This window comes from Choristoneura fumiferana, chromosome 17, assembly GCF_025370935.1.
Source record: "Choristoneura fumiferana chromosome 17, NRCan_CFum_1, whole genome shotgun sequence".
NCBI classification, from domain to species: domain Eukaryota; kingdom Metazoa; phylum Arthropoda; class Insecta; order Lepidoptera; family Tortricidae; genus Choristoneura; species Choristoneura fumiferana.
The window spans coordinates 12,502,347-12,521,104 of NC_133488.1; the positions used below are offsets into that span (position 1 = coordinate 12,502,347).

The following is an 18,758-nucleotide window of genomic DNA, read 5'->3' on the forward strand; positions in this document are numbered from 1 at the left end:
ACAGATGGCCCGTGAGTCACTAACCTGTTGGCAGCGGTATACGTTTCCAATGTAACCGACACGGCAATACATTACGCTAATATTAATAAAAGTCTAGAAGGCATCGTAAACCGATCAAGCATAACAGAAGTTGAACGCGCATTAGTTATTGTTATTGAAATTGATCGTACGAGCCATTGCCGCCCATGAAACTCGCGATATCAAATGACGAGCCGAAAAATCATGACATAAGGCAATTAGCTCAAAATGGTAGTGACATCATTATTTTGAGTGATATAATGAGTATATGTAGGTACTTCAGGTCAATGACAGCGGCCGAGTGACGATCCAGCGCCGGGTGCCGGCCGGAACGCGACAGCGCGCACGCAGCCACGATGCGCGCAAAGGGAGCGAAGCTGCTGTCAGCGATCACCTCACTTATCTCTAATTCCACTGATATGATAAAATTATCACGAAGTGTCTAGCGCAAGCAAACAGTGTGCTCCCGTGCGGGAACTGGCCGGGCCGCCTAATTAAAAACGCGCAATCCGGCTGGTGCTACTCGTAGTACATCATTAATCCTGTCCAACTCACCATCTAGATTACTTTGCTGCTGACTACTGTTATCTCGATGCTCTTTTGTAATTCCATAGCATAAATTATATCTCGTTGTACCTAAAGGTCTACCCATAAATCTTTCGGCAGGACAGTGAATAGTGGACTTACTGTTAACATCGCCGGGGCAGGTCTTGCAGCACCGGCCTGGCAGCAGCACGGGGGTGTCGCACGACGGCTCCGGACACTCATTTTTGATGTTGCGACAGCGAACTTTGGCCATAACGCGACGTTTCTTTTGAACCTGTTAAAATAATTATTTAAAATTGTTTCTGTATGTAAAAACAAATGAATTGGTAAAGTATTAGCTGTGTAAAGTATTAGTTAATAAATATATTTTGTTTATACGTACCGAAACACACTCACATTTGATGCAGTACATGACCCCGAAGGGCGGGCCGAGGTCCGCGAACCATGTCGAGCCGAGCTCTTTCGCTTGCTTGCCGAACTGGCATTCTGTAACAAACACGATTTATTATAACACCACGAGACAGAGACAATCGCGCCTTTACGGCAATGTAGCCTAAAATAGGGGCGACAACTGCAGCTTAAGGGCATCTTAGATCGAGTTAAGTCGTGCCTCGTTCGACGATTAAGGAGTCTAGTTCTGTGCAAGCTCGGGCAGCCAGTGTAACTAATAATAATAACACCTATAGTTAATATCAATAACATGGCTGCGTAATTTTCATATCCTACTCATAATTTTCTTCCCTCCCTCCAAGCCAAGACAATCCATTATGAAATGAAGAATTTAACAGTCTCCGTGTGTATGCAAAAGTACCAAAAGTGTTATATAGACGGCGCTAAATATAATAGCAAGTAATAATCACTATAAAAAACCGGTATCGTTAAAGTTAAAATTAACATAATTACCTCCAAAACATAAATATCTCCTACAATATTTTTGTCACAAAATCTGAAGATCAAAGAAACCGATAATTTTAACTTGATTCTTTCTCTCATTCTTTTTCATCCTACGTTACAGCGACCGACAACTATAAAAAATCCCTTTGCAAACAGTAATATCAACGTAAATCCACGCAAGATTATCGATAACTTTCGTTAAACGATACAACCTCATTCACAAGCGGTATATTGCGTTCATTATTTTGCTAGCTTTATGCATAAAGTTGATATGATTAATAAATAACTGTAAGCTAAGTGTATGAGTGGAAGTTAACAAGGTGCATTTACATACTACTCCTGTAAGCAGTCTTAAAAGTAGTTGCCGCGCAATCCTAAAGCGATTTACCGCGTCAATAACTTGTCACGGTGCCGTACTTTATTAATCACGATAGGTACAATTATTTTACGATGGTAAAATATTTAGCTGTTTCCTGCGTAGAATTCAATTTTCCGAGATAAAACTGTCCTATGTCCTTCCCCGGGACTCAAACTATCTGTATACCGAATTTCATCTTAATCGGTTCAGCAGCTTAGACGTGAACAGGTAACAAACAAACAGACTTACTAATTTTCGCATTTATAATATTAGTTGTATATCTACTTCAATATAATTAACATTCATTAGCATTAAATCGAGTGAGAGGTTTAAGGGAACAAACGAAAGCCAATCAGTAAATTACTAAGTTTCACAAGTTTTATAATTGTTTTTAAGATTCCGTACTCAAGGAACCCTGTTATTTAGCCCACTTGGGTCGCTTGTCATACTAAATTTAGTATTTGTAAACATAATAAGCGATCATTTTAAATTTATTCAGCATTTTAAAGTATTTTACGAAGTTACATGAGATCAGAAGTGCCGTGGATAGGAATGAAAAATAATGGTACGAACTGCGCCAGACTTAACGAGGGCACTTTCCCTCTCATCATAGCGAATATCTATAACAACAACAAAAACAATTCATACAAAAACTTGGTTTATAGCATTTTGTGCTTGCTCTCCCTGGTAGAGCAAAAGCAAGGTAGAGTCTACCATAAAAACTGTTAGACATAAACTCCAATTCAATAGAATCTGACAATCCTGTAGACACTTCCAGCCTACTAATATAAACACCGGGCTGCCTAAGGCTTTGTGATGTGACTATTATTCTTTTTTGATTCCTTTTAGATGATAATTGCAACAACAGGGACATATATAATCAAGTGTGCCCACGATAGGGTGTCTTAAATATGTAGAAAATTGACAGATTCTATTGAATTGTACCTTAGATAGATTCAACTAAATGAGATAATAGCGCAAACGCAGCAATAACACAACAACTTAATAACAAATAAGTATTTTGTTAATAATTTCATTTTTAATACAAGCCTTTATGCTGACTGTATTTTTTGTTGAGTGTACCAAATTTCAAGTCGATGCCATTAACCGTTGAGGAGTTCCGTCCTGCGGAGACGATCCCGACTGGACCACCAGGATGTCACTACTATATTAGGACCACCACCACCAGATTCACATAACCACCACCAGATTTACATAAGTACTTATGCCAAATTTCAAGTCAATCTGACTACTGGAAGTGGGTCAAATTCAACTTGCAAGATTTGATTACAGACAAACATCGGGACAGGTGAAACTAAATAAAAAGACCAACAAACGCACGCACACAAAAGGTTTCTTACCACCGTACAACTGCCATTCTAAGGTAGAGTAAAAATAAGTCGAAAGAAACACGTTTCTGTGTACCCTGTGAAAATTCTAAATGTGATATACCTGCCTGTTAGAATGTATGCCTGTATTGATAGACAGGCTGCGGCTGCGGACGCGGAGTCTTAGTAATAGTTAGGGTCTAATTCGCAACCTTTGAGTACGAAACCGAAAATAAAAAGATATTTACGTCAGGCTACCGTCAAATTAGGAAGAAATAGGCTTTGATTTGTTTTGGTTGTACCTTACGCAGATATAAGGTAGTGCAATACTATGCAGAACGCGCGATAATGACTTACAAAAAATGTATCAATGAACATCCTTCCATTTTAATTGGAATGGAGTTGTCAATCGCGCGGCGTCGGGCGGCGCACGATTCGGTGCCGTAGATAGGTACGCTATCAGATGGCTCAGGTCGATAAGGTGCCCCGTCCTCTATAAATAGGCGTCACTTATCTATCTCTCGTAACTATTTAATTAACCTCACTCTGCGAGTGCACTGATAACGAGCTCCACGTTGCGTGAGAACATATTGATCTCACTTAATGTATATTTCATGTTTGTCTTATTGCGGTCGATATAACTATACCGTGTGTAAACCTTGCTTGAATTGATTTGTCGTGTTGCCATTAGGACCAGTTCGGATGTAGAAATATTCAAAGGGAACCCTCCCGTGCGAATGTATTGACAGACATTTGGGAACTTTAAAGTAACCGCTAAATATTGTTTTGAATGACGTTGTCTATTTTTCGATATATTATTACGAAAAAATGTTGTATAAACTTAAATAAAAATTGACAAACCAATAAATGCCATCTGTAATTTAATGTCATTAAAAATAGAAGTGACAACAGGATGTCATTATCGGGCATTAACGTATCGAACACTCTGACGTATCTTACCTGTTTCCGGATTCATTTTCTTGATCAACTGAAGTTTACTTAATATATATTAATATATCGTGTTTTCAGTTAAATAATCAAGAAAGCGTGTTAGCTATTTATTTATTTTTATTCTACTGGATGGCAAACGAGCATGTGGGTCTCCTGATGGTAAGAGTTCACCACCGCCCATAAACATCTGCAACACCAGGGGTATTGCAGACGCGTTGCCAACCTAGAGGCCTAAGATGGGATACCTCACGTGCCAGTAATTTCACCGGCTGTCTTACTCTCCACGCCGAAACACAACAGTGCAAGCACTGCTGCTTCACGGCAGGATTAGCGAGCAAGATGGTGGTAGCAATCCGGGCGGACCTGCTGCTGCGTGTTAGCTACAACATAATATTATTTTACCTGAGCAAACCGAAGAAGTCTGGATTGTGTAAAATTAGTTATGGGTCCAGTGAATACCAGCGTTATTGCATGCTTGTACTGAGTGGAGCCCATTTCATATTATTCGATGATCTCTTTATTTATTTTGCTTTACAATTAATACATTTTACCCAATTTATCGAAATCGAATGTGTGTAAATAAATCTCTATCTAACTCTCTTTTTCTCTCGCTATCTGATTAACGAAAGCTTAATTAATTTCAGATAACCTGAGGCTTTGTTTTCTCACGCACTTGGGATTACAATCGTTTTCACTGCTTCTTTCTGTCACGCGGTATAGGATGAGGGTTGAAAGAGATGGTGAATGCGATCGCGAGCGCCCCGGCGTTAGACGTTACAGCCTGCAAGGCTACTACGAAACTCGAAGTTCGTGTCGTGCGGACCCTCTGACACTTATACTATTTAATACGAGAGCGAGAGGGACCGCACGACACGAACTTCGAGTTTCGAGATTCGTAGTAGCCCTGCTGGTCTTTAAATGAACAATGATCCCGTTCGATCGGGCGTCGGGTGCACGCGTAATGAGGAAGGAGGGTGGCGGCGCCGCAATATAGGAATAGGATGCAACAATCAGGAGTAAATCACTAGTCTGCAGCACACGATTAGCATATAAATATTATTCTATACTATCCTTTGCCCACGGCTTCGCTTGCGCAGACTATCGGATCTGACAATGAAATTGAAATTCTGAGATTTCACTAAAGCTTCCGAGGGAATCCTTAAAAATTATATCGTGGGTTTCATTAACGTTGCTTAAAAACAATCATTTCAAATTTAATGTCTCTAGGATTTCAGATTTCGAGATTATGTGCCGATCATTCATTCAAATCCCTTTAGCCGTTTTCCGTGTAGGAGTAGAAAACATACACTGCGCTCGCACGCATGCATATTATTATTAAGGATTAATTAAGATTAGGATTCACACCCGTGGAAGAATAAAAATAGCGAGCTCTTTATCTCGTGTCAATTTTAAGAAAATCCCTCGTGACCTTAAGGAATAGGTTAGCCAATTGCGAGTCTCTAGCTTCAGTGGTTTCGTTTTTTGTCGGTCAGTCAATCAACGACATTTTTTTATACATAGGTATATTTTTGTCTCGCTAACAACTCGTCATCGATTTGACGCTTCTTCGGATATGCAGAATTAGAATCAACAAGTCAATGCACTTGTAAAGGTCCTCGACTCTCTTTGTAAAATGCAAGACAAATGTAGAGTTATATTTTCACGTATCAAATCGTGCAATTTGGATGAAGAAAAATATTTTTAAATCCACTTTTTGGATGTCGGTGGCTGATTGGCGCAAGTTTTTTGCCACGTGTCTTGGCTCGAAAAAAAGCGGCAGTCAGCGACACTATAAAAAAACTCGGCGGATTTAACATAAGTTAGAGATAGACTTTGTACGACTTAAAACTATCTCTCGAAGGGTTGGTGCGGACTACCTCGTAAGCACCTCGGCGAGACTCATATATCAAAGTCGGCTTCATTGAGGTAACTTGTTCATAATTGTTCTGTAGACATAATATTCCATAGAAGAACAAATAAACTACGGCCTTGGTAGCAGTCACTATTCGAAGGTTTATTAAATACCTAACACAAGTTCATGTGGACAATCGCAAATTTATAGGTAATTCCAATTATGTTTCAATAGCTCAATACTTGATGTAAGAAACGAAATATGACAGTGTTATCTAATAAATTGTTTTATTACTATAATGAGAGTGCGGTGCCAAGAAAGCATGAGTGTCGCTGTCGCCCCTCCCGCCCAATCGTGGCGCTGGCACGCGGCGGCGCGCGCGCACCGCTTAAAGATCCCATAAAGGGTTAGGTCAGGTCTACAGTTCTCCCACGGTTTCCGCTATCACGACAAACTCCCATATAACTCTGGCTATAAATTTTACTGTGAGCTCATGTAGTCTAAGGGGCTGTTTCACCATCCATTGATTAGCGTTAACCGACGGTTAAATGTGATGCCGTCTCCGTCTATTCGAACAAAACAAATAGAGACGGCATCACACCTAACCGCCAGTTAACACTAATCAATGGATGGTGAAACAGCCCCTAAGTATATTATTTTAACGACTTGGCACACGTGTTGGTTGTTCGTAACTGTGTATATGTAGCGAAAGCTTTCTTTAAAAAAAATGGTCCCCTAAGACAGATCGTCTATGTAAACATGTGAAAGATTTAGGCATATAAAGAGAGGCGAGACGTCGCGTAACCTTCTCCCGTGTTCTCGGAACTGTTGGCGCGGCGCCAGAGTCTGAAGCACTCCGCCAGGGAAATGAAGGATTGGCGACGTTCGCCGTATGCGCAGCTTATGGAAATGTCTGAGATATCTACATATCACAATATTATTTCAAAGAAACTGTAGCTAAATACTTTACCGTCTGTATCGCTTATAGCACAATACTATAAATAAGGGGAACAGAAATGATGTCGTTTGTAATATCTATCTTATCTTTAACAATCAATGTCATCACCTTTTCGCCGCTCCTGCTGTCAATGATCACCCGTTTTTTTCATCATGTTTTCATTCGTTTTAGTTGATAACATGCTCACCAATGAAATGGGAATCTTTTTGAGCCATTATATTTTTGACCAATTAACTTCTTTACATGCTGAGGTGGAACTCTTAACTCTAAGCGTAGTCGCTCGAGTGACATTGCTTTTCTTCTTATTATAAGTTCTGTAGCGTATCTGATGCCATCTAATGGCATATTTTATGCTGTCCATAAAGTACGGATACTTAGCGCTTCAATTTGTTACAAAGTATAGGACTAAATTAGCAAACATGGCCGTCGAGCGACTGCGATGTGTCATTAGAGCACACTGAGTATTGAGCTTCATGTCGACTCGGCATATGTTTGCTCGTTGAAGCGAACAAGTCGCTTCAATAAAGTATTCTTCGTAAAAGGGTATAAAGAGGCGTGCGCCATATTTCAGCGCGTGGGCTGCGGCTGCGCATAAATTGTTCACCGCGAATTAGCCTTAAGCAGGATATTTTGACAGTCGCTCGATGCGCTGACTAGTTTACACGCGCGCCGGGCGCCGAGTGGGCGAGATCGACGCAAGAGCAACTGTCAGGACTTGTCTTTTAATTTAATATTCAAATTGGACTGATACCTGTCGCTCTGATTCTTAAACTGGTAACAATTTCAAGTATCAATGGCGAAAATAGACTAATACCTGAGTACAGGTAATTTAAAAAAAAAACTCGGCATTATTTGTACAATCACATGTTGGAGCAAATAAATAGCTTTTATTTATAGCAATACCTAATAAGCGTTTTAATTTGATACATAAAACTGAAATATGGTATCAATTACAGTTCCGTCAAATATGTATTTACTCGTACTTACACTCCTTTAACCTTGATCATAAACTGGAACGTATCGTCAGCTTCACCGAAACAACTACTAACACCTTTTTAATGACACTACCTCAAACTAGATCCTACCCGATATAAGAAGACAATTCATCTATCAGACCAATAAAATACTCTGATTTCTTTAGATGAATGACTATCAAAATATAGTCCGATTTCACATAGTCTATTAATCCAGCAAAACTGCATTAGCTTGAAAAAAAATAATGAAAGAATTTTTTCGCGATATTAAGATTCATAATTTTTATAGATACCGTCTAGAGGAGGCTTTTTGCCCAGCAATGGGGCGTACCGTACATAATATAGGCTGGGGTGATGGTCATAATGATGATGGAGATCGTCTCGGTCAAAACTTAAAAAGAAAATTCAGATCATCGACAACACACTTAATTAATGATCTGAATTATAAAATGAATAACGTTTTCGAAGGCCACGAAACAAACGAGCACGAGCCTCTCCCCTCAGGTGTTTGACGTCAGGCTGCGGCAAAGGATTATGTAAACCGGCGGTGTATCGGGTGTCGGCAACAGGTGTATCGCCGGTGCTAATAATTATTGTTGCGCATCGATTTGATCACACGCTTCGACGCACAGTACGACTTTGACCTTACGTATGTTAATTACGAATGAGTCACTCACACGCGAAATTTGATGCACCGATTTTGTAATTATCACACTTATGCTGCTGAAAAGCTACCCCATTTTTATTATCCGTGAATATGTTTTATACCCGAAATATGGGTGACAATTTTTACGGCCACCATCAGAGATTCCTCTATTTATTTCGTGTTATGCCAGGTAATCTCTATGCGGCGAGTGATTCGATTCCGCAATGAACAGAGAAAATGCTTCACTACTCCGACAATTGTGCGTAGTCGTAGTCGGTGCATTATTTTCGAGCCTATTATGTATAGGTATACTTCATAGGCTCAAACAACCCCCGTGTATGCAGAAGTGTCCGTCGAAAGGTCTTAAATAAGCAACGCTAGTAATAAGTAGGCAAATTTCAGACGACCGGATGGCCAAGTGGTTAGAGAACCTGACTACGAAGCGAAGCTTGAGGTCCCGGGTTCGATTCCCGGCCGGGGCAGATATTTGTGTGAATAACAAGAATGTTTGTTCTCGGGTCTTAGATGTTTAATATGTATTTAAGTATGTATTTATCTATATATGTATGTTTATCCGTTGCCTAGTATCCATAGTACAAGCGTTGCTTAGTTTGGGACTAGGTCAATTGGTGTCAAGTGTCCGATGATAGTTATTTATTTATTTAATTTTAAAGGAAGCTTTCTAACGATGAACATATTAAAATGAATCAATAATGCTTAAAGATATCAATTCAGTCACCGTCCTCGTTTTTCTCATAGCATTTATTTTTTCTCGTAGCTAGGTACTACGGTAGCGCCGTTCTGGAGGGATTTGGAACTGTTATTTACCGCTTATAGCTGGACACGTTTGCAAGTTTATTCCTAATAAGAGATTGTTATTCTTCCTTCTACACTCCATCTCCAAAATCTTTATTGCTTGTGGGCATTTTGTCTGTTTGTTTGTCGTTAACCAAAGCAAGTGATGAACCTACTGTTCACTCTATTTTTTACTTATTATAATTATACAATTTATATGTATGTATATGCTGATATTATTTTTGTCTGGCCCGTCAATTTAAATTTTAACGAATATGGTTGAAGTAAGTATCTATTTAAAAAACTTGGTAAGTATATCAAACACCGTTAGGAGCATTACTTGTAAATGTGATACAAACATTAATCGGGCGTAAACTGAATTGTTAAGTGTTATCTTATAAGGTCTACACCTGACAAGTTATGCAAAATGGATTCGAAGACATCCATAACGTTTAGGTGCGGCACAAACGGGACACTAGAGTCTATTTATTTGTGTTTAAATGAGTTTTTTTTTACATTATTAGAGCCGACACTGTGTACAGGTTTAATTGTTCTTTACGTAGGATTAAAATTTACATTTTACCCTGCTCTACTTAACCTATGAAATTTAAAGCTAGTTGTCAAAGCAAGAACCAAAAATAAGTGCTATTAGCTAAATCGTATTGAGTTAACCAATCAGAAGGATGATGCCAAATGTATACTTACATCTTAATAAAATTACATGTTGATATTGGTCACGGTTATTTGATTAGGTAACTTCAGCTGCGAATAACTAACAATGTAAACAATCGTTGCTAGTCGATTTTTAACTGCTTCAAATGGTCCGATCGGCAAGAATTCTGTTTCCGTGTGTAAATCTAGTTAATGACCTAACCTCATCAAAAATTACATATTTTTTTATTAATAATAATATTTTTTTAATTGCTTAGGTATATAAAAATAATATTACAAAGGATTAATCTGAATTTATATTTAATTTCACACCTTTTTCTTTTTATTCAGGTACTTACCCTGAAAGTCCGCTTTACGCGGTAAACTTATAAGTGATTAGTACTACTAGCCTAGTCTCTTTAAGGAATGAATAATGCAACTGTCGCTGCTATTAGCTTAAACAACTTTACTGTTTTGTCTGCATACTGACCTGTTTTTACTAGAACAAATACTTGATATGAATGACGACGAGCGGTCTGCGGTGTTTCATTAATTTTCATAAGGCGAGTCGCACCTGGACTTAACGACGCATCTCCGATTTCAAGATATAATTAAGTATCGCATAAATTAAATTCTACTTAATCATCGACTGTGACACAAATGCCAATATGATAGAAACGGCCACCTGGCATTGGTGTTTGCACGTGACAAAAAGAAACTTGTCTGTGACACATTATATTTTTAAAAACATTTGTTTTTTAAGTCGGTTCATGTGACCGTGAATAATTTTAATTTACTGCACACCGACACTTCCAGTACCTAACCTATTCAAAAAATCACACACGCGTTGTTGATTTAAAAAAAAAAGGAAATATTATTAAGTCGGAAGATTTGGATGTCCAATCTTACAAACCCAAGGAAACACAATACAGTCGCTGCCTTTTAGGTCTGAAGCTATACTATATGTAACTATGTACCTTTCCATAATATGTAAGCCGAGCCAACCTTATAGATATAAAACGATTGCTAACAGCAAGGCTTTACCACTACGTATTGAAACGATTCCTTATACTATTTTACCAGAGTGAAGTGAAGTATTTTTTTAATTTCTTGACTCAAATCAGTATATTATTATTAGGTACGAGAATTATCTCTGAAGCATAGCTATTGACACCAGTTTGTTTTCATTCTACGAAAGTCTGAAAATATACCGGGTGTGGCCTGTAATACGAGCAAATAATTAAAACATAGATCGTACTCGTCAAACTGAACACGCCATCCTAGAACACAACTGACGTCGCCTGTCACGCTACAAACAGCAACCATTTTGCTTTAAATTGCTTCTTCGAATAAACTTTAAAATGTAATAAAAAAGAAAAAACTAATTATTTTTAAAATTCGCTGAAGTAATGTTGTTCATTTTGACGAATATGATCTATGTTTTAATGATTTGCTCATAATTACAGGCCACGCCCGGTATTAAGTCGTCGCTTAATCTAATCATTAGGGCAATGAGCAACTGCTTCAGTGCTACCTAATATCTTGTAATATCTAAAACTAACAACTATTTCCAGACACGTAATTGTTACAGTATAATCCAATACACTGTTATGTATTAGCTTTTATATCAATTTTTCAATTAAAACTGTTCAGCGATTGAGCTATCTCACGTGATAGTAAATTTGCAGCAACTTGTACTCTCTCATTCATGAAAATTTACATACTTAAATACTAATACCTTACTAAATTATTTATTTTACAAAATAATATATATATATAAGGTATATATGTAACAAGCGAAACTACGGGGAAAATTAAATAATTTAGTTTTATTACTTCATGGAAAAAAAAACAAAATGACAGTAAAAGATGGAACTAACGAAAGCTTAGTACCTAAGCTTTTATAAATGGGGGGAAATTTTCACTGATTCAGTCACAGCTTTGCCTTAAAAAGTTCTGAATTACATATCCTATTAAAATAGATCGGACGTTATTTATGAGTAGTAAATATTGTGGCACATGTTATTAATAAGAATAAGTGGCCAAGCAAGTTTTTGTTTGCTTACACGTGGATAAAATATTTGTTGATATTTTGGTCCAATACTTAGATAGGTGCAAATCTTTTATAATATATGGGTCGATAAAAAAATGTAAGTGCCCACAAGTGAGTGAGTTCTAGTCTAGATTGTGTTTATTTACACAATTAAATAGCATCCAAGTTATAGGGCAAATCTCTCAAACACCGGATACACCATGTTTTTAAAGTGTAACTGGAACACTGCCATCGAAAAAATGGGTTTTAATCTATTTTAGGCGAGTAAAAGACGAGTTTACTTAATGAAAAAATACAAAAAGACTCCAAAAAAAAACATAATTTACTTAATGAGTTGATTTGTAAAGCGCTCACCAAAGCCTTAGATTAGTATTTTTGTCTTTCAGCGCCAACTTAAGTACATTCAGCGAGCGAGATACGAGTGAGAATACGTGCGGGCGAGCGGGGTGTATTTGTGTGTGTATGCGCATGTGAATTGATGGTAATGGGTTATATATTATTTATTATCCCGGAAAATTGCATAGTTTCCGCGGGATAGCGCTAAACGAATTCTACGCGGACGGAGTCGCAGGTAACAGCTAGAAGAACATATATATGTTTTTTTTATATTCTTTTTTTGCTATATTATTATAGACACAGAATGAAAACTAGAGGTCACTTAGGTGCATGGCGGTAGGTATAAGCCGCGACGCGTCGCAAGGTTGGCGGCGGTCGGCTTCCTGCTTCTTTCACACTAGCCAGCACTAGCAGAATATTCCACATTGCTTTTTATAAACGATATTGGTGATAAAAAATTATTGCTAGAAACTGAACACGTTCTTCTATGACGCAAAATTTATACAAATTAGAACAGTTTATATAAATATAAATAGGTATTATTTGGCATCGGTTGTTCACTAAAATATAACTGGGCTATGTGTAGTTTACAAGATACGAAAACAATAATAATAGTTTTCAGTCCTATACAAAATTGAGCCCTGTGAACCTCAAAATAGAAGTTTTGTTTTATTTAAAAGGGAAGGGTATATTTTTCCCGTTGCCAATATTTTAATTAAAAACCCACAATCATCAATTGCAATTTCGTATTTCGACTACTAGTAAGAGGTCAAGAAAGCGATAAAAATACGTTTCCTCGTATGCGGAACCAAGGCTGAGGAGAGCCGCCGCCTCTTGCCAGAGTTGTTATTATTGTAGACTTCATTGAGCGGCTCGGCGCCTCCTTGTCGCAATTGCGACTGGTTCTTCTCGTTCTAAATGTCCATAATTCAACGTATACATATTATGTTTATTTCCAGTGTTCCTTAATTAAAATGCAAGAAGGCGACGTAAAGGCCATATACATTGTCGAACCAATTAGTAGGAACCATAAAAATCACATAAATCATTCTCCTTCCTTATCGGGCGTTTTTGTTGACCGCCGACGTGATTTTTATACTCTTATAATTTTCGGATGACTTATATTAAGACAGTTTTACGAGGTGTAGACAGTTTAAGTGTTACAAGATATCTGCTCCCAAGACAGCCTCACGAGCCCTATTGAAAAGGCAATGACGTTAACGTAGAAATATTTTTATGCTTGGGCAAGTTTCTCCTTCGTGTTATTAACGATATTATTGACATGAAAGCATTCAGGAGAAAACAGTGGATGGGAGCCAACTTCCTAACTAAAAATATCACGTATAATTTATTATTCTACGAATGCCTCGGTAGTGAGCGTATCGTACGGTTGCACCTCATAAAAAAATACTTAAAAAATATTTCGCGAACATGTCGCGTCGCGACGTCGTCCAGGCACCAATTTAGCAGGCGTTGCATACTTTCCTCGTCCAGATAAAAAATAAATCCATCTGTCATTGTAGAATAGTTCAGTCTGAATACTGGCGATGAAGCATTCCTAGCTCGTCCAATAACGAAAGGACAAGGTCATCTCAATAATAATTTTGCACAATTGAACAGGTTTAAATGACAAGCAACTACTATAGCGTATTGGGTAGGTATTCATTAATTAACTCGATTTGTCTGGCGCACCGCTGCACGCCGGCGCGGCCGGCCGCGACCTACGACACAAAATCGGCCTACATCAACTTGAGACAGAAACTCGTTACCTAGCCATTACCATCAACTCCTCAAACCGAAGTTAAATGAAGCCTCCATATCCACTTTAACGTCAGGCCATATAATAATAAGCCTTGTAATAATTGAGATGTTCCAGCATGATCAAAATAAGATCAATCCTAAACCTTGAGATCTTATTTCGTTGTCTTCTATAGAAGGGATGATTACGTTGTTTGAATTACTATGTACACCTCTGGTGTGACGCCCACTAATCTATTTTAATTGTATCTGCTAACAAAGTTATCAATTACACGACAGGAATGCAAATTTAATTGCGACGGGGTCGCTGCGCGTGTGGTTTAGCGACGAGCGGAAATGGGTTCCATTCAACCCCGAGAAATGATAATAGCAGTGACTTTATGATTTTACATCTGAGTTCTAGAGTTATGTTCAAAAATGTACTAGATACCTATTCCTTATCTTTTCTACATTATTAAAATATACGATTTAGTACCTATGTACCCATTTGAGGCAATATTTTATATTTACGTGGTATTTATCTAGTACAATTCCTTTGTTCTGACAGCAATTTTTGAAGGCATTTACTTCAAGAGTATTGTTAAAAATAATTATTTGAAATAAATTGTTTTACTTATACATACTAACTATTTAATTTATTATAAATAGCTAACTTTTGCCCGCGACTCCGTCTGCAAAAACTTTTGTTTATCACTCGCTATCCCCCCGGAAATATGCAATTCTTCGGGATACAACTATCCTATATGTCCTTTTCTTGGTCTCAAACTACCTATACTATTCCTACCATTACTAATTCATACCATTTTCATATAAATCGGTTCTGTAGTTTAAGCATGAAGAAGTAACAGACAGACACACACACTTTTGACTATTACTCAAAAAGTGGTCCATTTTTTCAGCTGTCCACTTATCAAAAAAAATATTTCCTAGCGCTATTTCAACACAAAAATAAGTAATATTGTGTTTAAATATTTACAATACCTTGTGGTAAAGGAGATAAAAAAAGTAAGATAATCTTTGTTGTTGGATCCAATAGAAAGTTTCGATGTATCTACATTATCATTATCATTTTGTAACTACAAAATTACGATTTTTTTCCTCACAAGATTTCGTGACGTTTTCCTGACGTCAAGAAATTTTGTATGTTTTATGTAGTTTATGTTTTATGATCTCATCCTTAGGGTTAATAATTCCTTGACAAAACTGATTTCTTGTCAATTTCATGACGGGACAACTTTTTGAGAAATACTCATCTATAATATAATCTAATCATCATCTATAATTTAGACGACCAGATGGCCTAGTGGTTAGAGAACCTGACTACGAAGCTTGAGGTCCCGGGTTCGATACTCGTGTCGGGGCTGATATTTGTATGAAAAATACGAATGTTTGTTCTCGGGTCTTGGGTGTTTACTATGTATTTAAGTATGTGTCTATCTATATAATTACATTTTATCCGTTGCTTAGTACCCATAACACTAGCTTTGCTAAGCTTAATTTGGGTTGGGACTAGGTCAATTGGTGTGATTGTCCCGTGATATTTATTTATTTAATATAAAAGTGAACCGCCAGTACGGAAAAAAAACGGGACAGAGCAAGATGGCGCTCTACAACACCATTTTGACACGTTTCTCCCAAACAACGCATTATTTCTCTGGAATTTAAAAGCAATTCGATTCTTTGACCTTGGGAATCGCGAAAAACTAGAGAAAATATGATATTGGGTGTGTACATTTTGTATGTTAAGCAAAATAAAATCACCAGTTCGAATTTCGAGCCAAAAACGAGCAATCTATGCCAGTGTTGCCATTCAGGGAAAAATAAATCTATTCATTATCCTGCATTGCAGTCTATAAAGCTCTTTACCCATTCATTGCCGCGCGCCAGATTACGCTGGGCTTAGAGTCATGAAATTTGGTATGTAGATAGCTGGATGTCTGAAATAGCACATAGGCTACTTTTATTCCAATATTCCCACGGAATAGTTGTTCTTAACACAACACCTCAATGAAGATTACGATATCAATTTTGTAAAATCTCGGAATTTCAATTGTAACAACCAGATTGAATAGTTTACGCGTGTGTAAACTCTAGTTTATAATATTAGCAACATGATTCCAGAAAATGAGCCTATATTAAGTGTACAGCGGAGCGGTACAGCTTAGGAATCTTTAAAAACCGGCCAAGAGCGTGTTGGACACGTCTAAGATAGGGTTCCGTAGCCATTACGAAAGAAACTAGTAATATTTTTCTAAGGATTTCGTATTATGTACGGAATCTTCCAAGTTTAGATATATTTATTTATTTATTTTAAGGAGAGCAAACAGAAGCAAGTGTATACAATATGTACTTATAAAATAGATACACTCTTAAATTCACTTACTCCCTAACGAGCCCCCACTAAGAAATATGGTATAAGTGATTTTATACCTTAGGTTGCGATTTACTCTTAAACTACTAATAATTCTGAAGCAATCTTAGCTGTTATAATTTTCCTTGTAAATATGATATATTTACTACCATCCTGAATTTTTTCAAATTTTTCTGCCCAACGGTTTAGATTTTAGAGGGGGGGGACGATCGATTTTAATGAAAATTTGGTCTATCTTTTAGCCGCCAATACTTTTTCATTCGTACGTGCCCGTATCGCCACCTACACCGAAACTATATGACATTTTGTCTTAATTAGTTATAAGACTGCGGCGAAATGAGCTGGATATTTTTTGTCTTATAATTCAGACAATGGCGGTTAAAGGATTAAAGTTGAATATTTCGGAAACAGATCGCTGAATCAAAAAATTGTCTTAACAAACCGTGCTAGCGAGTTACACTCCCTGGCCCGCTCGGCGCTTTCCTTTTGTGACATCACTTCCTCACAGAAGAAAACCGCCGCTCTCCACCCATCCTCGCATTTGTTCATTCCATAAACCAGGGATGTTAAAAACAAATTGGGGCCCACGACCACAGCAAGATCAAGATCTCTCGATTGCCCAAGCTGGGCACATTTCTAGTGTATGTTGGGCAGTGTCTTCGGTACAACCACACTCATGGCACACTGGAGTTGGCTCTCTCCTTGCGATCTTATACAGGTACCTCCCGAAGCATGCATGCCCCGAGAGGACCTGTGTTAGCCGGAATGTCAGTGCCATGCTCTCTCTCCAGCCAGTCCCTAAGCACAGGGCGGATAGCCTCCACTGTACGTATACCTGCAGTCGGGTGCTCCAATCTGGTCCGCCAAGTGTCTACCGCAGCTAGGAACAGCTCTTCTTCTTCTTCAGAGGATCTTTGCATCCACCTCCCGTGGCGCTGGCCAATGGTCCCGAGACCGTGCTTCCTCGCGCCAACGATACACAGCAGCGAGGGCCTTCTTTGCATCAAGGTCCCAGGGTAGAGAACCAACCAGCACACAAGCCGCTTCTCCTGATATTGTCCGATATCCGCGGGATACCCTGACAGCCATCATAAAACAAACCTAACCTAACCTTTAGTTTTCTATAGGATGACCATTTGAAATTTTCAGAAAAATTTAAGGTTTCAGTGGGAATAAAGTTATGACAAACGATGATTCGGACAAAAATGACGGTATGACTAGCGCAGAGTTTGCGAACTTGGCACTCCCATAAAATTCAAATTAAATTATTTTTAAACAAAAAAATGTATAACAAAGAATTGAACCGACTACAAAAAACCATGAAAATAATTTTCTACCAGTCTATAGTCGGTCGGTGCCTCAGCACAATTTATAAAGTGCGTAGGTGAAGTAGATGACTATAGGTCCACTCCACTCCTGCTGGCTCGTGCTGAGGCATCGACCGACTTTAGACTGGCAGAAAATTATTGTCATGGTTTTTTGCAGTCGGTTCAATTTTTTCTTATAATTTTTTTTTCACCCTTTTTAGTAAAATAATCTAAGACAAAATAGTTTCATGTCAACTGCTCGTCACCTTTTACAAAAGATTGCTTTTTCCGATGCAGAGACTTTCTTTATTGAGGAGTACTGGTGCTTCACCACCCATTCCATTTCACCATATGCATTACGAGGAGCATAAATTGCTTAGCAACTGTGTTAAAGTAATTGAAATTCAACCCGTGAAAAATGTGTTATTGAGTAGTAACTCCGATAGTCAACTGTGGTCTTCATCATCCGTTCCACTTCACCAAATGATGATTTTCAAGGGCAAATGCACGAGTTACTACTAAATATATCAAAATTACTATAGGTGTCCCTACAACATTTGAAGAGTTCCCTCGATTTTCTTAGAATTCAGTGCTTATGGGACCTAATTTAAAGCATTCCTAGACGAACGCAATAAAATGTTTCAAATCGGTTGATAAATGACGGAGTTCTGAGGTAACAAACATTTAAAAAAAAACAAGCGAATAGATAATCTCCTCCTTTTGTAGAAGACGGTTAAAAAAGTAACAGTTTTCAGCATTAACTTACGAGCGAGTTGTTATAGAGTACGACTAAATATTTTCTGTTCACTACTATTTAAGTGACTCCTACTTTATAAATTAAAACAGTACCTACAGCAAAGTATTGCAGCAAATAGAGTGAAGCGGACACTTACACTTATTGGATACGGATAACCTAAAGAACCAGCTTTACTTACTTCTATGTTAATATAATTTGAGTTTTT

The 18,758-nt window shown here is 37.9% G+C and overlaps 1 protein-coding gene across 1 annotated transcript in view; it reads right to left on the minus strand.

Annotated features, from left to right (window-relative positions):
• sog (chordin short gastrulation) overlaps window positions 1-18,758 on the minus strand; it is a 104,222-nt gene that overhangs the window by 52,671 nt on the left and 32,793 nt on the right. Inside the window, exons 2-3 of the mRNA XM_074100654.1 lie at window positions 947-1,050; window positions 706-838 (exon numbers count right to left, since the gene is read on the minus strand). Coding sequence (XP_073956755.1) covers window positions 706-838; window positions 947-1,050 — 237 coding nt within the window. The remainder of the gene's footprint in view (window positions 1-705; window positions 839-946; window positions 1,051-18,758) is intronic.